Genomic DNA, 25378 nt, shown 5'->3' on the forward strand with positions numbered 1-25378 from the left:
TCTTTTTTTCTCATGCTGTTCTCGCTGTGTTACATGTCCTCTGCTCCGGAACAGTGCACCTGTGTCCGGGCAGTGCACTGACCCATTCCCCGTCTGGACAGATTGTTATACTAAACTATCTGACCGCGATATGGGGGAGCTCTAGGAGGATAAGATCTTGACGCACATTTTTAACTGCATGATGCACTTCCTCCAGCAAACTTTGTCTAGCTTTTCTGGATGCCTCCATGTTGTTAAAGATTGATACTTTAGGAGAGTGATAATGGTAATGTTCACATCAGCATTCCCTCTTAGGCACAAATGAGTCGTTGAGCCCCAGCGCACACACACTGCGGCTCTGTTTTTGATAGGAAGGCATGATCTGTCTTTGATCTGTCGGCTTAAATTATCACAAGGCATGTGGCACGTAAACAAAACAGTGTGCTGTTAATAGGGCTCCCCCAAAACCACCGACGTGTGGAATGTTTCCCCCCTCTTTCACCCAGAGCAGTCTGGGAAACGGGACACTGCGGGTCACACTTTGTTGTCTCTTTGTGGCTTTGATGACGACCGTCGCCAAATTCAGACTCGGGATCAGCTGACGGAACTGCCAGAGTGAATGGGAGGAACAATCTAACGAGACAGTATTTTCAATGGACTTCCTAATTCACAAACCCACAATGACTTTGTTAAACATTCCTGAAGAGGAAATACAGGCCATTACTGCATTTCAAAATATGAAACAGGTTAAAAAATGGCTGTTCTTGCATAAGCAGAAGCAGGTGTACGTGAAGGAATACACATAGGCAATAGTAACACCAAAGTGCAAAGTGCAATTCGCATATTTCACATTGAAAATACAGCACAGTCGCAAATAATCACCAGCTATTCTCACCTATATGCCACTTTACAAAAGACTATGCAATTAATGGATTACTGGCAACTGTGAGTTGTACATTTTTAAAAGAAATGTGACGTGGTTCTAATAAAATAGTTTGTAAAAATATTAAATATACACTACCGCTCAAATGTTTGGAATCAGTACAATTTTTAATGTTTTTTAAGTCTCTTATGCTCATCAAAGTTCCATTATTTGATCAAAAATACAGAAATAAGTAATATGAAATATTAATATAATATGAAATATTATTGCAATTCAAAATAACAGTTTTTCGTTTTAATATACTTTAAAATATAATTTATTTATGTGATGCAAAGATGAATTATATGTATTAATGATTTATTGCTTTTATAACCCATGTTGGAAAAAGTAGTGCTGCTTAATATTTTTTTGGAGTCTGTGATACTTTTTTCAGGACTCTTTAATGAATAAAAAGTTTAAAAGAACAGCATTTATTTAAAATAGAATTTTTTCTAACAATATAAGTCTCTACTATCACTTTTTATCAATTTAACACATCCTTGCTGAATAATTCTAAATTATTAATTTCTTTCAAAGTTACAAAAGTTTTCTATTTTAAATAAATGCGTTTTTTTAAACATTTTATTTATCAAAGAATCCTGAAAAAACTATCACAGGTTCAGCACAACTGTTTCCAACACTGGTAATAAATCAGCATATTTCTGAAGGATCATGTGACACTGAATACTGGAGTAATGATGCTGAAAATTCAGCTTTGCATCACAGGAATAAATTAGATTTTAAAGTATATTAAAATGGAACACCACTATTTTATATTACATTTACATTTACAATATTACAGTTTTTCTGTCTGTATTTTTAATCAAATAAACGCAGCCTTGATGAGCAGAAAAATCTTACTGAACCCAAATTTTTGAGCGGCAGTGTATATACAGTTGCAATCAAAATTATTTAACCCACTTGACCTGCAAGACATTTTTCTGCAGAGAACAAAATTTTGTGAAAACTAAGTTTCTGGAAAAAAAAAATCAAATTGGCTCTAAACATTCATGTTCAAAATTATTCAACCCCAAAAGTCAAATTTTAGGGGAGAATCGTTTTTTCTTTAAAACCACCAATAAACACTGCTTGAAATTACTTAGAAGCTTCCGTCACCTCTCTACTGCAATCTTGGCATATCTACATATCACTGATAATCTTTGGTTTTCACTTTGACACTGCTTTCTTCAAATTCAACCAAATATTTTTAATGAGAAATAAATCTAGAGACTGAACAGGCCACTCAAGAACATTCTATGACTGATCTCTGATCCAAGCTTAGGTAGATTTAGATGTATACTTTGGATGTCTATTGATCATCAGCTTCAGTCTTTGCACCAAAGGCATCACAATTCTTGCCAAAATGGCCTGATACTTTAAAGAATTCATGATATCCTTCATAAAGTCATGATTTCCACTTCCTGCAACAGTAAAATACCCCCGTAAAGTACCGGTCCACCTCATTGTTTGACTAAGGAGATGGTGTTTTGCCATTTTTTGCACCAGACCTGATCTATAGGTCCAAAATGTTCCAGTCTGGTCGCATTACTCCATAAAAAATTCATCTAGAACTTTATTTTAACATACTCAAGCCAGCATTTAATGTTCTTTTTGGTCAAGAGTGGCATTCGGCAAGATGCCCCAACATGAAAGCTATGCTTTTCTTGAGTTCATCTTATAATTGTAATGTTTTTCCAAATTCCGTTGGGTCATCTCAGTTGTTCTGATCAAGCATGTTATGATATTGTGCTATTTCTTTAAAACCCTCAAAAGTTTTCTGGTACAACACATTTTAGGCTAAGGAATAAGACTGCCAGCTGTGTCTCTAGGAACTTTTCTTGTCTTGGAAATACAGCCTTAGACTTTCTAAAGTAATACAATTATTCCTTCTCTATAGCTTCTCTGTAGCTTTTGTAAGAGATCTGTTGACTTCTTCAGATTAGCTACTCAACCTTCAGCACATGCATGGGCAAACTGTATGTATGTGTAACATCTCAAACTAATTTTGTTTTCTAATAGAGTTTCTAAAGGTTTCATTGTGTTTTAAAACAATTGTGTTTCCCACCATACAAATAACTTAAAACAGCAATGTTGAATAAGGCTTGAATAATTATGACATAAAAATCCTAGAACTCTAAAATATGACATTATATATTGACATGATCACTTTTAATATGCAAGTAATCTGTTATAAATGCATTTCTCATAAAGTCCTGGATCTTCAGAAAATCTTGCATTTGTAAAGTAAAGTGTTCTTTAAAAATCCTAAAACTCTAAAATATGACATTGTCACTTTTAATATGCCAGTAATTTGTTTTAAATGCAATTTAAAAGTCCTGGATGTTGAGAAAATCTTGCGGTCTGCAATTGCAACCATGTATGTGACTCTGGACCACAAAACCATGGTCAAATTTCTGAAATTGAGATTTATACATTATCTGAAAGCTGAATCAATAAGCTTTCCATTGATGTATGATTTTTAGGATTGGACAATATTTGGCCGAGATACAACTGTAATCTGAGGGTGCAAAAACTTCCAAATAATGAGAAAATTGCCTTTTATTTTGTCCAAATGAAGTTCTTAGCAATGCATATTACTAATCAAAAATGAAGTTTTGATATATTTACGGTAGGAAATGAAAAAAATCTTTGTGGAACATGATCTTTACTTAATATCCTAATCATTTTACCAATGTATTTTTGGCTATTGCTACAAATATACCCGTGCTACATAAGTGTGCTTTTTTTAAGAGAGGCTTTTTACTGCACATTTACTGTATATATTGTGAATACCCACCCCTGGTTTGAAGGCAGGGAGACCGAGCCCAACTCCAATCGTGGCTTTGTTGGGATTCACTACAGAGTTGTAGTGAATATTCCGATGGTAACTAACTCTGATTGGCTCGTCATTGTTTTGATGGATGCCATGGAACGTGTTGATTGGTTCTAAAACAGGCCATCAAAATAACACTTAGAAACATAGAGACCAAGAAACAAAATACACAGGTCTGCTTATGCATCACTAAAACAGCAACATGCATCACTACAAAGGCTGTAAAACATATTCCATGTAAATATTCCTTGCAAAACCAATAAATCCACAAAACAATTTTCATATTGGTCATCACTATTATGGTGCATGGTAGAATATAAGTTAAATGTCCATAATTCAATTTTATGGACACTGTAATGCAAATCAGACTCACCTGTGCCGTACTGATAAACTTCCACTGGCCGATTGTACATCTCCGCCATCGCCTGCATCTCAATATGGTTTCCATGACAGTTGTTCTTCCTCTTTCTGTTGATGTATGTAGTGAAGTCCTCTGTCACATAGTTTGAGAAATAATCTGCATTTTTCATCTGCAAGTAAAATCATACATTTAATTAAAACATGACCAGCTTTTGCACACTCTGATGATCCCACAGAAAGAACATCACATACCAAGTAATCCATGCAATGTTTGCGGACAACTTCGTGCATATCTTGGTCTCCGTAAACCTGATCAGCTGTAGAAAGAGGATGATACCAGGGTTATTAACAAATAAACACAATATGTTACCATGGACCACAAAACCAATCATAAGGGTACATTTTTTGAAATTGAGATTTATACATCATTTATTTTGGCTATTACTACAAATATACCTGTGCTACTTAAGACTTGGTTTTGTGGTCCAAGATCACATATGATCTTTGCATGCATGCATTTTACAGCAGTTAACAACATTTGTATTGCACTTTCTTCAATTTCTTGCAGTGTCTCTGCAAAATAAAAAAAATAGTTATGTAACAATGTACACAATGTCATTTGTTTTATTTATTTCATGCCAAACACATTATTTTCAGTGAACTTTATTTGTGTTACATTTATGTCTTCACTTTTGGACATAAAAATAACAAAGCCTTATTACACCTTAAAAAATAATGGTGTGCAAGTAACTACTGAGTAATCTTGGGGGGTTTGATAGGCAAATTCTGTAATGCATGCATGCATGCATGCATGCAAGGCAACATGGTTCGTTCTGCAAGTGCCACTTTTGGCGGGCTTCATCATACTCATTTTGGTGTCAGTGACTCATAGCAAGACTAGGGGCCCGAATATGGTGCAGATGTAAACAAACGGGCGTACGAGCTCCGCTCAGAGGCTGACACCTTTTCCTTCCAAAAGCAGCGATATGCAAATGAGCCTCAGCCTCAAAGCTCATTCCGGCTAGTCACGTGACCACTAGCCGCAATGATTCTGAGAATCTCTTAGTCAATTTCCTCTTTCACAGTATCGGCCTACTTCTGTTGTGACACTTCTGAACAGACTGAGGAAGTTGCACTCGCCTCACTAAAAAAAAATTCAAGCTTTAAATGAAAGTTCAAACAAACGCACAAATACAGGTGGTTTATTTAAAGACACTTGCACTTTTTTAGTTCCACGAAGAGGCCCTGTCTACCTATATGTTATCTGATATAGAGGACGCTGTTAGTAAAGATGAACGTAAAGTCTGTTTGAATATCCTACAGTGAAAGCACTTATGAAGTCTGATTTACAAGACCAGTTCATTACAGCTATTATGCTCTGCAATTGGCACAAGTCAGGCAATGAGTGAACGCTCTGTGCTCCTAAGGATTTTAATTTGATCTGAAAGAACCTGTCGTTCTGTTCCCAACATGAACAATAGCTGGCATTTTCTGGCAGGTCCATGTTGTTTTTATGAGGTAGCTTTAGATGTCACTCCCTAGGTTTGTCAATTTAGGAAAGCTTACAGCTGGACACGTGTTCATTTGAAGGTGAATGCTTTTGAAGCAACACTACGATTTAGTTGTTAAGCCACGTCTATTCTTCTTGACAAGTAAAACCCTTTGTTTTTACATTTCTAAATAGGTCCAGTGAGCCTTTAAGACACAGGTTCATTTGTTCAAATCAGGGCCTTGACATTTGAAACTGTAGGAAGATCTGAGCTCAAACACTGGAGGGGAAGAGCAGCTGGAGATTCGGTCTGTTTTTGGTTCCCCATTTGGCCTGTTGTTGGTATTTCCATCTGCCGTACCCTTTCCATTCATTACAGCACAGTGCAGTGGATAATTAGACCCTGTGTCAGTGGGTGCTGCGGGGTAGAGTCAGGGATTTCCCTTCGCTCCTTTGCATTATTCTGACTCATGTTTGATGATAAACACCTGCCTTCGTTTTTTTTCCTGATTTCACCCCAAATTTGAATAACAAACAGCTTTACTATAGTGGTGCTGCCACGTGGAGACTTGCACTCGGCTGGAACTTTTGGATGAGCAAACAGTGAGGAGTACTAAGGAAAAGCATTTCCTTAAGTATATGTTGACTTAAATTGCATCTTCAACATTTAGACTTTGGGTTAGTAGTTTTCTGAAAGCCGCTAACTACAAAGGGACAGTCAATCCAAAATGTTCGTCATCACTTACCCTCATATTGTTCCAAACCTGTATGACTGTCTTACTTCTGTGAGAAACAAAAGACATTTTGAAGAATGTTTGGGTCCAAAAACCACTAGACCACAATGAGACACATCTTCTACAGGTTTGGACTGACATGAGGGTGAGTAAATGATGACAATCTTTAATCCTGCAACATGCTATGGACATAGAATGAAAGTCACATGGCACATTAAAAGGTGTGCTATTACTTTTCTAAGTGACCAAACTTACTTTTAAAAAGCTGGGCCAATAATTAACCACCTAGTGAGCACATAGCAATGCTTTAGAAACAATCCAGAACACCCAAGCATCATTGGTGGTGAGTTTTGTAAATGTAAATGTAAATAAATACAGAACCATCTCTTTCTTAACCTTTTTTATAATCTGAAGAACCTTCTTTCTCCAAAAAGAACCTTATGTGAAACAGAAAGGTTCTTCAGATGTTAAAGGTTCTCTATGGAACCAATTAGACAAAAAGGTTCATCTATGGCATCGTGAAGCACCTTTATTTTTAAGAGTGTAAGGTGTTCTAGGGTGTTTTTAAGGATGCGGCATTACTAATTTCTTGCTAATCTGATGCTAAAGAAACATTCCGTTAGAACATTCCATTTTGTTGGAAACAGTTGTGCTGCTTAGTATGTTGTTGAAACCGTGATGCACTGAAATTCAAAAGCACAAAATATATCTGAAACAGAAATATTTTGTAACATGATACATGCCTCTACTGTCAATTTTGATCAATTTAAGGCATCACTGCAGAATAAAAATACAAATTTCTTTCTAAAAGTTTGAACAGAAGTGTAGTCTTAAACTTAATCACTCAAAATTAAAAGGAATATGTGACCTTGGACCACAAAACCAGTCTTAAGTAGCACAGGTACATTTGTAGAAATAACCAACAATACATTGTATGGGTCAAAAATATAGATTTTTCTTTTATGCCAAAAATCACTAGGATAGTAAGTAAAGATGTATGTAAATGCATAATTGTAAATTTTCTACCGTAAATATATTAAAACTTAATTTTTGATTAGTAATATGCATTGCTAAGAACTTCCTTTGAACAACTTTTAAAGCGATTTCTCAGTATTTAGATTTTTTTTTGCACCCACAGATTCCACATTTCTCAGTCAAATATTGTCCTAACAGACCATACATCAATGGAAAGCTTATTCGTTCATCTTCTAGATGATGTATAAATCTCAATTTAAAAAAATTGACCCTTATGAATGGTTTTGTGGTCCAAGGTCTAACATGTTTGACAAAATATCCAAGGTATTTCAACAAAAACCTTTATTTTGTGGAAAACCAAGGAATCAAAATTAGAGAACATTAACCACTGTAGCACAAAATAAGATTACCGCTAAAATTTAGGAGGGTTGCAGCTGTCAGAAAGTAGTAGGAAGTGTAGAGGCCCTTGCTTTGAATGATTTCAGCACATCAGTGGCCGCAGGACATCACTAGTTTCTCAGACTGCGTGTGACTGGTGTGATCTTGGTTCACTCTTCTTCCATTCTCTTTCATAGTTTGATTACTGTAGTGGGTTTCTTAGCCACAACTTGGTCGCCAAGGATTTTCCAGAGATTTTCAACCGGGTTTAGATCAGGAACCTGGCCCGGCCATTTCATTATTTCAGTGTTTTCAGCTTCAACTGCTTTACCCGTTTTGCAGTGTGACAGGGACATTAAAATTGCAGGCTGATTGGAAGATGCTTGTAGGAAAGGAACTGCATATTGCTGAAGGAAGTTCTGATAAACATTTGCATTCATCCGCCATGTATCTGTAGAAGAGGCCCAACTCCTGCTGCAGAAAACATCCCCCAAAGCATAACACTTCCTCCTCCACCTCTCACTGACTTCAAGTCTTTACACACTCGTTTTTTTTTTTCGGTTCGTTTTTCCTCAGTTTGATGCCAAACATAATGTTTCCCATCAGAACCAAATAAGTTAAACTTGCTCTCATCACTAAAGTGAACCATAGACCATTTCTCTTTCCACACAACATGCTCCTCAGCAAAGGTGAGCTTAGCCATTTAATTCTTTCTGCGGATGAGAGGTTTGGTCAATGCAGAGTGGAATTTTCAGACCAATTACTCTTAAACGTCTCGAGACAGAACCAGACCCTGTTCATTACTGAACTGGCAAGCAATTCCAGCTGCAGTGCTGAACCAATTCCCCATTGAGAGTCTCAGCATTATCCTGTCTTTGTGTGCATTTGTTTAACTGGACGACCAGCCTTTTTGGGGGACTTGAATGAACCAGTGTCATTGTAAACCTGCAATATTCAAGAAATCACATATTTGGAATGAACTACTCTTGCAATGGCTGAAAGGGTCTTCCCCTTTGCACTTCATCTTGACAACCTCCTGTCGCAGGGTTTCAGTCACCTTAGAGCAGCCCGCCATCTTGCAATCTCAGTGAAAATTGGAGAAAGGCTGCCAGTTAAATAGAGTTTAATTAAGGAAATAAGCACAAGGTGTTGGATTTACACCAATAACTTGGAGGTATCTGTGAGTTTTCTCTAATTTTTAAATTAGTTATTTTCAAATCAAAATCTCATTTATGTTTTTATACTTTACTTAAGAATACCATTTTTTATGAAAAAAAACTTGAAACGCTTCCCTTCTGCTGTTGTTAGGATAACTTAAAATATAAGTGGTGACCTTAAAAATTAGGAAATAATAGTTTGTTCTCTTATTTTGATTTCCATTATTCTGATCACACAACCAAACAGAACACAGGCTAACATTACTGTTTACATGCACATAACTGTTTCTCAACTGCAGTGAAAACAGACTAGCCCACCGCAACGATCACCCTGCACTAGGTTTCCCAACACTAAAAGCGAGCGGTTGACCTCTCTTCCGCCAGCGGACACACTGATGAGAAGAGGTCGACAGTGAATAAAAAAAGCAGAATAGAGAAATGCACTGGCTGGGTCTACCGCGAAAGAGCGATACCGCTGATAGAATTCGTGAGAAACGAGAAGAGCAGAGGTCCACCGAGCAAGAGCAAAACCACAAGCATACTTCCACATGTAGGCCACAGATAGTGTCTCGATTCTAAGAAAGGGGCAGGTCCAGCTTACAAAACAGAGAGCTAAGACCTGCCCTAGAGGTCTGGTGGTCATTGATAAGGTTTATCCTCAAAAAGCAGGGCCGCGGTGACATCACAAAGAGCTGAATTAGAAGAATCGAATTTCTTCTAATTCCCAAGATTCCCAAGAAATTTACACATCGCACGTGAGCTTCATTCACGTATTTCAATAGTAGGAAACGTGTCATATCTGCAAATGGCAGATCAGTATTAACAACAGCAACAGCCAATACCATACTAGTGGGGTTCAAAATGTGAAACTACATTCAAAATCTGAAATAAAGTTTAAGGATTTTGAAAAATGAAGAAGAAATTCTCACGATTCTGAACTTCTGCATTTCGAAGTCTAAACGTAAGCAAATCCCTGTCATGTTTGAAAACATGATTATCAGGTTTTGTTCATGTTACCTCAAGTGCTGCTGTCATGGAAGCAAATTGTAAAGCAAAATATACATTTTTACATTTAAATTTGTAATTTGAATATTTGAATTTAAAACAACAACAAAAAAAGAGAGCTTTTACTGTTTGTCCCGAGCAGTTAAACTGTCCGTTGTACTGCAGAAGAGCCTTTCAGGTCCCACAAAGTCTCAGGTTTTTCAGCATTTTTGTGTATTTCAGCCCTTTCCAACAATGACTGTATGATTTTGAGATCCATCTTTTCACACTGAGGACAACTGAGGGACTCTTATGCAACTATTACAGAAGGTTCAAACACTCACTGATGGTCCAGAAGGAAAAAACGATGCATTAAGAGACGGGTGTAAACATTTGAATGGAATGAGGATGTGTACACTTTTCTTATTTTGCCTAAATATACTTTTTTTTATTTAGTACTGCCCTTCAGAATCTACAGAAGATGCTTACATGTTCCCTAGAAGACAAAATAAGTTAAATTTATCATTATCTCCAAATTCAAAAGTTTTCACCCCAAAGAATTTGTGGAACCTGAAGGAGTCTTATGAAAAACAGCGGGCAGTTTAACTGTTCAGGACAAACAAGGAACTCATTAACAACAATCACAAAAAAACAACAACAATAACAACACAGCTTTGGATTATTCAGGAAACAACACAGTATTAAAAAGCAAGTGTATATAAACTTTTGAACGAGGTCATTTTTATATATTCATCTTTACAAAAACATCTTTTATGTGCAATATTTTATTCAGTTAAGTACTAAATAAAAACTGACATGCATTTTGTATGATCCTCTTATTTTGGTAAAATAATTAAAATTTTTCAGATTCTGGAAGGTGTAGGCTATGTAAACTTTTGACCTCAACTGTGTGTGTGTGTGTGTGTGTGTGTGTGTGTGTGTGTGTGTGTGTGTGTGTGTATGTGTATATATATAACATACACATATATATTAAAAAAAAAACATAATAAAAGACATAAATAATGACACTTCAATTGAACGAGTTGATGCAGATAAGATTTGGTTCACAGACTCAATGAGCCAGTCAAAATTATTAAAAGCCCATAAGAGGCAATTATTATCAGTAAATAATGGCTTAAATTTAAATCTGTTCCTCAGAAAGCTATCATATGACTTTAGAAAACTGTAATATATTGTACACATCAAATGATTGCCTTTTATGACATTTGATGGTACTTTTTTGCCATTTTAAAGCCTGAAAGCCCAAGCGCTCATGCATACTCATTATATAGAAAAGCATGGCCAGAATGCCCCTTTAAAAAAAAAAAATCACCTTACGTTTTACAGAAGTCATACACATTTTGCATGAACTCAAGGAAACATGACATATTGTCATTTTTGGGTGACCTATTCAGCTATTTTACAACTACTTCATAAAGCAAACAGACATGACCTAACGGATATTTTTACTACGATTACTTCATTAAACCTTGATGCCCCGTGTCCAAATATGACCGTGTGGAACATGAGTTGCAGAGTTCATCCAGAAAGAGCTGAGGTCACCGCTCTGACCTGCACTCTTGTATGCTCCTTGACTCCAACCGCTCACAAGAACATCTGACAGGCCACGTCCACCTCGGCAGCCGATCAGTAAACACGCTCTTCAAACAAATGGATCGATGCAGTACTCTAAAAACAGGCTGTAGTTACAGCAGGCCCAAAGGTAACTCCACTCAACGGCCTTATTGACGACTGTGTTCACTTATCTGCAGAGCCTCAATAGACTATGCATTTAAAATTATGATCAATGCATATTGATTCTTAAGCACATTGAGTGGGATCAGATCACAAACGCATAAGTACACCCTGTGCTTTCCATAGCTGAGGAAGTACAGTTAGATATCGAAGAATGGCTTATGCACGGACTGAACAGAGTTACATTAATGCCAACAAAGTCAGCCGGTGATCATGAGGGTGTTGAGTAACACAGAGCTTACTATTGCTCCAGAAACACACCAACGGTTAAATATACTCATTCACGCTCACGAGACTGTATTGCAACCAGGCATGCTGTCTACTGGCACGCTCCATGCGGGTCACAGAGGACCACTGAAAATCCAGCGTAAACTCCAGACTGTGTCTAGGCCTATACGATTTCATCAACAGCATGGTTTTGTAAGAAATGATGCCAAGAGATGGTGGTGATGATAATGTTTTCTGTACATTGGCAAGGGAAGACGCAGCTCTTACAGTCTTGGTGGTGTCTAGGTGAAAGTTGGGGAGGCTTGCTGAGCATCTGCCATCCAGATGTGCAAAAGTTCACGATGCAGCTATGACCGAGAAAACTAAGTTAAAGGCTGCAGACGGTCTTATCACAACCACCGTCTGAGAGTCAAGTGATTGAAGCCATTTTACAACTGAATTTCAAAACGGTTTTTGAACATTACAAACAGCATTCGCGACAGATCAATCGAAATATGCTTCTTGACTTTTGCTCTACAGCTCATTGTCAGACAACTCAAGCTCGCTGGTTTACTCTGGATCAAACTAGTCAACATCCTCAAGTTCTACACCATTTCCCGTCTCATAGAAACCAAGCAATATAAAAAAGAGTTACATGAGCTTATGTTGAAACCTGTACTTTCCTGTCCTAGAAGGGTCGATCAATGCAATGACAAGACAAGGAATCTACCAGCAACCCTTGATTCCAGCATGGCTGCAAACTTTGCTCCATGTTTGCCACAAAGCCACAGTACATGATGTCCAGGAGTTGAATACTAAAATGGACCAATGTAAAGATAGTTGAAAGCTGACCTATGCTTTTCACATTTCATGTTTACATTTATGCAGTGCGTTGACCTGCTTGTGACTGATTTGAAGATTTATGTAAACTTAAAATTCATTATTTCAAGTTTTATTAGAAAATGTCCCTATTATATCCAATCAACAGTGGAGTTCAAGGCAATAATACACCTATAGAAGTCAAATCAAAAGTTTACATATACCTTGCAGAATCTGAAAAAAAGAGGGAGCATAAAAAATGCATGTTATTTTTTATTTAGTACTGACCTGAATATGATATTTCACATAAAAGACATTTACATATAGTCCACAAGAGAAAATAATAGTTGAATTTATAAAAATGACCCCGTTCAAAAGTTTACATACACTTAATTCTTACCTGAATGATCCACGGTTGTGTTTTTATCATTTATTGGCAGTTGTTTATAAGTCCCTTGTTTGTCCTGAACAATTAAACTGCCTGCTGTTCTTCAGAAAAATCCCCACATTTTTTTTCAGCATTTTTGTGTATTTAAACCCTTTCCAACAATGACTGTATGATTCTGAGATCCATCTTTTCACACTGAGGACAACTGAGGGACAACTATTACAGAATGTTCAAACGCTCACTGATGCTTCGGAAGTAAACACAATGCATTAAGAGCCAGGGGTGTAAACTTTTGAACAGATTTGTCCTGATCTTCAAATTCAAAATGTTTTGATGCTTGATGCATCATGTTTCAATTTACACAAAAATGCAGAAAAAAAAAAATTGTGGGACCTGAAGGAATTTTCTGAAGAACAGCGGTCAGTTTAACTGTTCAGGACAAACAAGAGACTCATAAACAAAAAAAAAAAAAAACAGCTGTGGATTATTTAGGGAACAACACAGTATTAAGAATCAAGTATATGTAAACTTTTGAACAGAGCAATTTTTTTTAATTCAACTATTATTTTCTCTTGTGTACTATATGTAAACGTCTTTTATGTGAAATATCTTGTTCAGGTCAGTACTAAATAAAAAAAAAATGACATGCACTTTATATGATCCCTCTTATTTTGGTAAAATAATTACAATTTTGCAGATTCTGCAAGGTGTATGTAAACTTTTGACTTCAACTTTAGAAAAAACTGAACCTCATGCACGACTATAGTTGTATCCCAATTGATCTTTTGTAGAGAGTTTGATTGACAGGCGATCTGACCAATCATAACGCCGAATCTACCATTTAGTCTGACAGGAGAGAAAATAAATGTCAGTGGACTTGGACTTGAAAAACGGTGTGTATTGAGGTCTTTCCTCAATGTGTTCTGATGTTCATTCAGGTTTATTTCAAGTAAAGAGAAAGAGATGATCGGTTTTAGGTGCTGCTTGAACTGAGATGCTACAGTGATCTGACATAATACATTAAAGAGCCACCAAGAGTATATATTGTTTGTTTCATACCTAAAGTAACCTGCTCTATGTTGTCTGTCAGCATGTTGACCAAAAAATGCCCTTATACAATCCATAAACTATAAAGTTGAGTACATAGTGTGTCATTTGGAACACAATTTATCTCTGTTTCTTATCCATACAATGAAAGTCATTTTGGGGTGAAGTATCCAAATACCCAAGGGCAAGGTGGGTAGAAGCTATGAATCTGGGAGAAAGGAATTTCAGCCACACCTTCGCGTTACCCGCTCCGTCAAATCATGTTACGGCATTCGTGGCATCTGCTCTACAATCACAACAAGATGACGAACTGCAAAACGAGAGGAATGCAGCCGAGCTGTCTGTCAGGGGTTCACGGCAGGGCACAGACAGCTTTGTTTACTACTGAAGCAGGTATCTGAAAGAGATCCCGCAGTGCGTGCAGGGGAAAATAAACAGGGCTTACATGGGAATGCGCTTTGCATATGGCGGGGATTTTCATATACAGATTCAGCCATTGAGTGTTGCTCCAGGTGAGGCTGTTCTTAGCCCTACATATGCCCAGGCGCCACAGAGAGATCTGAGAAAATAACGCTTGTTCCTGAAATAGAATCTTGCTTAAGGGGAAAGTGAAAACAACAACTGACTTGACAAAAGGAAGTACGCATATTTAAACTGAATTCTGAGGAACCGGGGTGGACAAAAAAAGCCTAGATGACAAATATAAAAGGGTTTTAATGCAATGCCCTCTACAAAAGTTCTTGGAAAGTGTTAAGATAAAGCAAGAAGCAACTGTAGGCTGTGCATTACAGCGGCTTTACCACAGTTAATCTTTTAGCAAACATCACTACATAATAAATTATACCAATGTTCAAGAAACAATTACATTTATTAGTGGTGTTTGCAAAGGCAAGCATCACTATTACTATTGCTGATACTTACGATTAATGATTTGAACAAATAAACCCAAGTCGTTTTTAGTGTTCATGGGTCAAAGACGTTAAGATGTCCACATCAAAAGAAATTTACAAAAGTGATTTAATGTCCATAGAAAGCAAATTAATTGTAAGTAATGTGTCTACTTTTAAGGTTTCAAATAAGTTTTTGGAGAATAAAATGTCAAGATTTGGTTGAAACAATGCTACATTGTCATTCAGTGTAGCACAATATTTATGTAAAAATTCAAACAACATGCTTATTCTGACTTGTACATATTAAATATATAAAATAATACAGGAGCATATTACATTTTATTGGGTTTTAAATGAGTAAACAATTCTGACAAATAGGCAAAATATAGGATAGTGGCAAATTTAAAAAAAATAGCATTTGGGGTGAAAGTAGTTCATCTTTTAATGTGTCTTAAATTGATTTTTGTTGTAAATATGCCTGACAATATTGTTACACTGAATGACATTTTAGTGGGTGTCTTCTGTAAATTAGAGAAAACATATGACTTCTTTTTTTGCTCAGAAAAACAAAACCAAAAACTGCAATTCAATCAAACAGAAAACTTTTTTTTTTTTTTTTGGGAAAACAACAATTTAAAGCAGTATTACACTTAATGTTTTTATGCTTAAACCCTTTTCTGTCTTATTTATTCATATGTTGAATATTTCATTTTTATTTTTATATTTTTCACTAGGTTCTATTGTTTTATCATTTCTATTTAAATTTCTTTTACTTCAGTAGTTTAGTTTCAGTAATTTTAGTATTTCAACTTAAACAAAAATGAGAAATCTTGCCTTGTCAACTAACTGAAATATGTTCTCAAGGTTAAGTATTTCATTGTTTTATTTCAGCTTAATTTAATTTACCAATAACTATTTTTAATACTTTTAGTTAACAATAACAACACTGCTAGTTTCAGTAAACAATAACAACATCCTAGCAACATCATGCATCATAAAGACGTCATCTGCAAATTATTTTCTCTAGTATAACCAATTATTCTGTTCAGTAACAGACTTGATTAGCATAACTGCAGATAAATAGACTTGATGTATTAGTAGAAAATTCTAATTATATTATATAAGGTTAAAAGTGCGGCTGTATCGGCTATTTTGCAATGACTTTGAACGTGGCTTATCCTATCAGATTTTAGAGTCACAACTATCTACGCTTTTTGAATATATATTCAAATACAAAACCTCTAGCAAACTTCACATTACAGTCAGACTGTTATAGACCAGGTGAAGAGGTCAGCCCACAAACTTCGGTGCTTTAATTTTACACTTACAATATTTATGTAAAAATGCAAACAACATGCTTATTCTGACTTGTACATATTAAAATATATAAAAGAAAAAGAGAGCACATTACATTTTATTGAGTTTTAAATAAGTTACAGACAAGGTGAAGAGGACAGCCCACAAACTTTTATGCTGGTGCTTTTATCTGACTATATCAAAATTTGCCCGGAAAGAGGAAGTGTTTAATAAAATGCACTTTGGAAGAAATGTGCAAATCCAAGCCAAAAACAAACAACTGCACTGTTACTCGAACAAACATCCAACTTCCTTCAGTGTAAGATTACGATCCACCATGTAACCTTAATCTTCAATGGACGACTGGAAAAATAAAGCACTTAAACAGGCTCTCGCTACAGTACAAGAATCTGCACCTTTTAACCTGCTGACCTGTGGACAAGCATTTACATTGGACGGCTGAGCTACTTACAGCCAAAGTTTGGAAGCTACATTGGTTAAACTGTTTTGAAAAGCCTAATTAGTGTTTGTTTAGCTGGCTGGGTCAGGTCACCCCACTCCTGAAAGTAAACAGCCAGTGTGTGTGTTGGTAATGGTGTCAACTGCTGTTCACCAAAGACCAGGTCGAGCTCTGGAAAGTGGGGCGGTGCTTTGGAGAACCAGCGGAGCAGCAGTGGAAAGGAGAGCGAATGCTGGGAGCTAGGGCAGGGATCTAACACATGACACCGTTTCCCACGTATCATAAAGGAGAAGCGCATTCCCTACTCGAAACCCTGCACAACAATTACAGCAGCACAGAGTACCTGCAAACTTTTTGTGATTCAGACTTGGTGACTCACAACAAAACTGTTTTTAAATTAAGGACCTGGCCTTACAAAACCACACTAAAGTGGGGTATTACAACAGTTGTTCAACGGTGTAGATTGGTGGATTCATCTCATCTCAACCAATGGAACGGCTAATGTGTGAAACCACAAAACCTTTTGAAAGTTTTCTTTGTAATAGCAAAACTGAAACCGCAGTGGTAGAATTCTCACTATCAAACAGACGACACAGGTGTGTGTTTGTGAAAAAGTGTCCATGCTAGTGCTCATTTTCAGTAAAAATGAAACATACCCTCCTATGATGCGGTGAAATGTGACGGGTCTGATCAGAAATTTTGTCAAAACAAAATAGCCAGTGGACACTCATTATTTCCATATATTCCTGCCAGTTGGGTTGAAATTTGGACTTTAATCAAAGGTTTGGACTTGGAATCTGTTTCTCATGATCTTAAATGATCTAATATAACTATATCATATAACTTTTGCAGACAAATGCAAATTGTAGGCACATGTGCATTTCTTTTCTTCTGTTTTTCTATTGTAAGTTACTTTGGATATAAATGTATAAATGTAAAACAATATTTCTGATCCTGGTCCACAAAACCAGTTGTAAATAGCAAGGGTATATTTGTAGCAATAGCCAACAACACATTGTATGGGTCAAAATGATAAATTTTTCTTTTATGCCAATCATTAGGATATTTTAAGATATTTTGTAAAATTCCTACCATAAATATATCAAAACTTGATTTTTGATTAGTGATATGCATTGCTAAGAACTTAATTTGAACAACTTTAAAGACAATTTTCTCAATATTTTGATTCTTTTGCACCCTCAGATTCCAGATTTTCAAATAGTTGTATCTTGGCCAAATATTGTCCTATCCTAACAAACCATACATTAATGGAAAGCTATTTATTCAGCTTTAAGATGATGTAATTTCCCCTTATGACATTTATTCTTGAGTCTATAAATGTGCAGCATTGTATGTACAATCCTTCAATACTGTCTAAAAACTTCCCAGGATGGAGCTCTTTTTCCAAGAATATCCAGAGAATAAAACATAAGATAGATGGAACACAGTACTAATAAAGAATAAGAAGGTTTGTCCATACTTCCAACTGGTAGTCTACAACACCACCACAAATTACCATTGAATAGACCTCAGGATATAAACCTCTGTGAGATAAAATACCTTGGAAAATCATTTGCAAACCAATTTGCAAACATTGCATACGCATTTGCACGGTAGCGCCAAGAGCCGATGAATGATGAACTACGAATGTGAGGTTTGGTTGTGTTAAACACAGGGAAACTGAATTGTTACAAAATCAAGAGTTAGGTGGAAGGTGACATGCAGAAATAATGTTTATCTTTTTTACCACTATGAGTTGCAAAAAACCTGTTTCAACATTTAAATGTCTGGAGTAAGATTTATAAAAAAAAAAATTAAAAAAAATGCATTAGAAGTGAGAACACAAAAAAATTTCTCGGTTAAAACAACCCACCGCTAGGTGAAATATGGACAAACTCAGCGATTGGGTTGTTTTAAAAATTTAACCCAAGCTTCTGGGTAATTATTATATTTGTTGTTTAAAATGAATCCAAAATATGTTGGAAATAAACATTTATTATTGCTGATGCCTCTAGAAATTATGTGTCCAATTTTTAATTGACAACCATTTTTGGGTTCATTATACACTCTTAAAAATAAAGGTGCTTCATGATGCCATAGAAGAACCTTTTTGTCTAAATGGTTCCATAAAGAACCTTTAACATCTGAAGAACACTTCTGTTTCACAAAAGGTTTTTTGTGGCAAATAAGGTTCTTCAGATTATAAAAAGGTAAGCAAGAAATGGTTCTTTGACTGAATGGTTTTCGTGGAACAAAAAAGGCTTCTAATATGGCATCGCTTCGGAAACTTTTTAAAGCACCTTTATTGTTTAGAGTGTAAGCCAGCCTTGAGCCATATAATATTTTTTAAACAATAGTTGAGTTAAATAAAACTACCAAGAAGGTTGGATTAAATATAAACCCAGCATTTTATAGAGTGAATAAAGATATTTATAATGTTACAAAAGTTTTATTCTTTAAACATTCTTATCATAAAAAAATCCTAAAAAGCAGCAAATCAGCATATTAGAATGATTTCTGAAGGATCATGTGACACTGAAGACTGTAATAATGATGTTGAAATTCAGCTTTGCATCACATGCATGCATTTTTAAATACATTAAAATATAATACAGCTATTTTAATTTGTAAAATGTTACAATATTACAGTTTTTACTGTATTTTTAATTAAATAAATGCAGACTTGGTGAGCATAAGAGACTTCTTTCAGAAACCATTTTCTGTCCAAACTGCCGAGTGGTATAGTAAGTTGTTTAGACACAGGATAATAATAGAGATAATCATGGGAATCAAACATGGCTCTCCTGACCTACCTTTTTATAATGTGAGAACCAAAACAACAACAAAACATTGAGGCTGACCAAGAAAATAAGGGCAAAATCTGATAGCAGAGATCTATTTTTTTGCTGCCTTGTTGACAAGACCGATTACGTGATGAGAACAATCTTAAATTCGAAACAACATGTCAGCATACAGCATTAAAGAATAATAAGTTATCATAAATAGACAAATCATAGAAAATAGGATTTGTTTTAATAAAAGAGCCAAGTTAAGACTGCTCTGTTTATTGTGTCTAACTTAATAAACACAATTCTGAAAAGTAGAACTAAAACATATCAAGTCTCACCTCAGCCCCCATTATAAAGGGCAGTTCTAAAACTGCTTTAGTTCTCTATTAATGAAACACAGCTTTAGTGAAGCCTTAAAAGGACAGATCAAAAGAGTGGGCATAAGGTGACCATGTAAAGCTACATTTCAGGAGCAAGACACTTTGACTAATGTCATCAGTAAACATGGGCTCCACAATGATCTAATACACATTCTTATCTATTACTTCAAATCAACAGCATCCTGTATGAACCTATCCTACCCTGGGTTATCATGATCCCACTTGCTGTGAGAACCGTATTACCATCGGGCCAGTTATATAACGTGTATTGTTTGACTCAAGTGATTGTTTGGAGATGGATAGTTTCACACCTGCGGTGCAAGAACTGTGGCACAGTGTCCCTGATGGGAATGCTTCATGTAGGTCAACACATCACATGCCTGTCTATCAAATCCTGTATGAAACTCACACAAGGACCTCTGTATATTAATGAGAACAGGAAAATGATTGTGTGTGCGCGAGAAAGAGAGAGAGAAGAGCACGAGAAGGAAACAGAGATGTGAAAGAGAGAATGAAAAGGAAAGAGGATAAGATGCCACTCAATGGTGGTTTCAGAGACATTTCCCTAAACATTTTAGTCCAATCATATGTTTGGATTTGAATCTACAAAAGTAACCAGATAGATGCATTATGAATTATCAGTTAAAGAAGGTAAATGACAAAGAAATACAATAATAAAACCTGAATAAAAATAAAATTGTATGCTCCTGATTTTATGGTGCCATATAAAGCCACTATAATATATAGGACAGTCAGGTAGACTTATGGGAATGGGTGAACCCCATATTGGCTTGGGTATAATGTCATACCTTGAGTGGTTAAAATTGCTTTTAATGATCTGTGCACTTTAGTGGACACTAGGATCAATTTATGATTAATATATGCAGAAATGCATAAAAAGAAATTCAGTGTCTCGGGTCAAAAACAAAAACGGCATATTTAAAAGCTGAAACTGAAGTGTAATAGAACACTGCTTTCATAGTATGTGTCACACACAGTGCTGAATACTTCAGATATGTAGATGAGTAGCGCCACACAGAGGAAAGATTCGGTAGCTGCTCATAAACTCAACAGGCACATGTACATCACTGTTATAAAGATAAGGTTCACGATTACACTTACTTGTAATAACAAACCAAGAATATATTCTGAATTTTATGCTTTTAAGTCAACATAAAAAAATTAAAAAATTAAAAAATGCAACCCATTTTCATTCCCTAAAATTATACTTTTCTGAATCATCAACAATTCTGCAAGTTTGCAGTGGAATCAAGCAGAATAAGATCATAAAAATGTATTAAGAATAGAACATTTTGGATTTTAATTGAATTATCTTAATTATCTTAATTATCTTAATTTAATTATTAATATTTTCAAAAAATGTAAATATGTAAAATAGCACATTATGCAACCACACAACCATTTTAAGCAAAACGTTGTGACATTTAAATGTCTGGGCTCAGTAAGATTAAAAAAAAAATGAAATGATGCATTAAATTAATCAGAAGTGAGAACATTAAAAAATGCTGGGTTAAAAAAAAAAAAACAGTACTATGGGAAATATGGACAAACCAAGCGATTGGGTTGTTTTAAATGTTTAACCCAACTGACTACCTATTTTAGGTTCATTATAAGCCAGCCATATAATATTTTAAGCAATAGTTGAGTAAAACTACCAAGAAGGTTGGATTAAACATTTAAACCAACCCAGCATGTTTTAGAGTGAATACAGATATGTTACAAAAGTTACAATGTTATGTTCTTAATTTTATGCATTTAGCACACTGCTTAAAGTCAAATCAAAAGAAACATGCAACCCATTGAATTTTCTATTTCTCAAATAAACCTGAATAAATATGCACCATAGTTTTATTAAGCAGCACTAATAAATGAACATGAATTAATATGTTGAATAAATAATAAACATTTTTTTTAATTGCTTATTAATAAATGTTTACCTTTTAATTAATGCTGATGCCTCTAGTAATTATGTGTCTATTGACAACCTATTTTTGGTTTATTATAAGCCAGCCATACAATACTTTTTAAGCAATACCAAGAAAGTTGGATTAAACATTTAACCCACTGAGTTCTATTTATCCCAGCCTTTTTTTTTAGAGTGAATAAAGATATTTATAATGTTACAAAAGTTATATTATATTCTAAATTTTATGCAATTTTTAGCACACTGCTTAAAGTCAACATTGAAAGAAAAATGCAACCCATTTTCATTCCTAAAATGATATTTTCCTGAATCATCAACAATTCTGCAAGTTTGCAGTGGAATCAAGCAGAATAAGATCATAAAAATGCATTAAGAATAGAAAACTGTAGATTTTAATTTAATTTAATTATTACTATTTTCAAAAAATAGCGTGTAAAATAGCACATTATGCAAACTTATGCAACCATACAACCATTTTAAGCAAATCGTTGCAACATTCAAACGTCTGTGGTCAGTAAGATTTTTTTTTTTTAAATGAAATGAAGCATTAAATAAATCAGAAGTGAGAACACTAAAAAATGCTGGGTTAAAAACAACTCAGCGCTTGTTGAAATATGGACATACCCAGCAATTGGGTTATTTTAAATGTTTAACCTAAGCTTCTGGGTAGTTTTATTTAACTCAACTATTGCTTAAAATGTATTATATTAGTTGATTAAAAAATAATCCAAAATCGGTTGGAAATTAACATTTATTACTATGTTCAATAAATGAACATAAATTAATATGCTGAATACATAATAAACATTTTTAAAATTGCCTATTAATAAATGTTCACCTTTCAATTATTGCTGATGCCTCTAGTAATTATGTGTCTAATTTTTAATTGACAACCTATTTTGGGTTCATTATAAGCCAGTCGTATATTTTTAAGCAATAGTTGAGTTAAATGTTTTATCCAACCTTCTTGGTAGTTTTATTTAACCCAACAGCTGGGTTTGTCCATATTTTACCCAGCACTGAGTTCTACTTAACCCAGCATTTTATAGAGTGAATAAAGATAATAATAATGTTATATTCTGAAATTTATGCCTTTAGCACACCGCTTAAAGCCAACATCAAAAGAAAAATGCAACTTATTTTCATTCCTAAAATGATATTTTCCTGAATCATCAATAATTCTGCAAGTTTGCAGTGGAATCAAGCAGAATAAGATCATAAAAATGTATTAGGAATAGAAAAACTGTGGATTTTAATTTAATTTAATTATTACCTTTTTCAAAAAATAGCGTGTAAAATAGTACATGCAACCATACAACCATTTTAAAGAAAATGTTGCAACATTTAAACATCTGGGGTAAGATTTTTTTAATGAAATAATGTATTAAATAAATCAGAAGTGAGAACACTAAAAAATAATGGGTTAAAAACAATCCAGTGCCAGGTGAAATATGGACAAACCCAGCTAGTGAGTTGTTTTAAATGTTTAACCCAAGCTTCTGGGTAGTTTTATTTAACCATTGCTTAAAAATGTGTATATTTGTTGCTTAAAATGAATGCAAAATAGGTTGGAAATGAACATTTATTACTATGTTCAATAAATGAACATGAATTAATATGCTCAATACATAATAAACGTTTTTAAAATTGCCTATTAATAAATATTCACCTTTTGATTATTGCTGTTGCCTCTAGTAATTATGTGTCTAATTTTTAAATGAAAACCTATTTTGGGTTTATTATAAGTCATATAATATTTTTAAGCAATAGTTGAGTTAACTAAAACTACCAAGATAGATGGATTAAACATTTAACCCAACCGCTGGGTTTGTCCATATTTTACAGAGCACCGAGTTCTATTTAACCCAGAGATTTTAAGAGTGAATAAAGATATTTATAATGTTACAAAAGTTATGTTATATTCAAAAATTTACACTTTTAGCACACTGCTCAAAATCCACATCGAAAGAAAAATGCAACCCATTTTCATTCCCTAAAATTATATTTTCCTGAATCATGAATAATTCTGCAAGTTTGCAGTAGAAACAAGCAAAATAAGATCATAAAAATGTATTAAGAATAGAAAAATTGTGAATTTTAATTTTATTTAATTATTACTATTTTCCAAAAATACCATGTTAAATAGCACATTTTGCAAGCATAAAACCATTTTAAGCAATAGTTTGCTACATTATTGTCCCTTCATCACTACGTTTATCCAGCAAGTGGCATCTAGTCAGTCTTTCAGCAGTACAAAAAAACAGTCATTGTACATTTTTAAAGCAAACTTGTGCACACGTCTAAATAGTAAGTCCAGGAGAAGATGTAATATTATATATTATTTTCACAATACATACTACTAATAAAAAGTTTTTTTTTTAAATAAATTAATATTTTTATTCAGCACAGATGGCATTCATAATGTAACAAAAGATTTAAATCAATCAATGTAGTTCTTTTGAATTTTCTATTTCTCAAACAAACCTGAAAACATATGCAAAATAGTTTTATTAAGCAGCACAACTGCTTTCAACATAGATAATAATAAATGCTTCTTGAGCAGCAAATCATCAGAATGATTTCTGAAGCATCATGTGACACTTAAGCCTGGAGTAATGATGCTGAGAATTAATCACAGGAATAAATTACATTTTAAAATATATTCAAATCTGAATATTAATTTTAAAACTGTAATAATATTTCAAAATATTACAGTTTTTTACTGTATGCAGATTTGGTGAACATAAGAGACTTTTTTTTAATTCTCACCGATCCCAAACCTTTGAACATTAATGTATATTTTAAATAATCAGATAAATCATATCAAAACAAAACATACATTATTATTAAATTTTTCAGAATGTAAATTTAGGGTTATGTAAAGCACATTGCATTTTGAGATATAGTATTGCTGCGACACAGCACAAGTAGTATATCTTCTGGGTATTCTGTGCATTGAGAATTATGCCAAACTGAAAATGCGATCACCCAGGTTCTAGGTGATGATCAACAGATGAATTAGCTAACATCTACTAAATCTTTTGACTTCAAGTGAACATCAGGTGATTAATAATGTACCCACCAACAGCTCTGAAGAGGCAGGCACCATCTTCCTTCATTTTTTTGATGACAAATCCTTTCTTTTCCTGGAGTGCTTTTTCAAACCAGTGTTCCTGCTGTAACAGAGGCAGAATTTCAGAATAGACACAGTGGGGGTTCATTATAATGTGCTCGATAAACAGACAGACCTGTAATGCTAAATTTATTGTTGGCACCATTTATTTTTCACATCTAAAGTTTTCAAATTGTCAACAGCATCACAAAGAAGCTCACTTTTTTTGCACCAAAACTCCTCTATCAATTGCTATTTCAGTTCATATATATCAGACAAATAAGGTCATGTAGATTTACCAAACATGGCTGGCTATTGATCATGAATTGGACTACAAAAATTGGAGATGAAACCAATAACATCTATTTTCTGTAGTCATTATACACTATGCATAAACAATGAATTTAGGTATAATAGTTAATATTAGTGAGCCTTTTGTCTGGGCAAAGAGGGGTTCAGAGAAGTGTTGCTTTCTCAAA

General features: G+C 34.6%; 1 protein-coding gene across 1 annotated transcript in view; it reads right to left on the reverse strand.

The window, feature by feature from the left end:
• The window catches only part of otud5a (OTU deubiquitinase 5a), a 38271-nt gene that overhangs the window by 9924 nt on the left and 2969 nt on the right, over window positions 1–25378 (reverse strand). Inside the window, exons 2-5 of the mRNA XM_073819442.1 lie at window positions 24870–24963; window positions 4347–4411; window positions 4108–4264; window positions 3699–3847 (exon numbers count right to left, since the gene is read on the reverse strand). Of these exons, the coding sequence (XP_073675543.1) occupies window positions 3699–3847; window positions 4108–4264; window positions 4347–4411; window positions 24870–24963 (465 nt within the window). The remainder of the gene's footprint in view (window positions 1–3698; window positions 3848–4107; window positions 4265–4346; window positions 4412–24869; window positions 24964–25378) is intronic.

The sequence above is a fragment of the Garra rufa genome, chromosome 15 (assembly GCF_049309525.1).
Source record: "Garra rufa chromosome 15, GarRuf1.0, whole genome shotgun sequence".
Taxonomy (NCBI): Eukaryota; Metazoa; Chordata; class Actinopteri; order Cypriniformes; family Cyprinidae; genus Garra; species Garra rufa.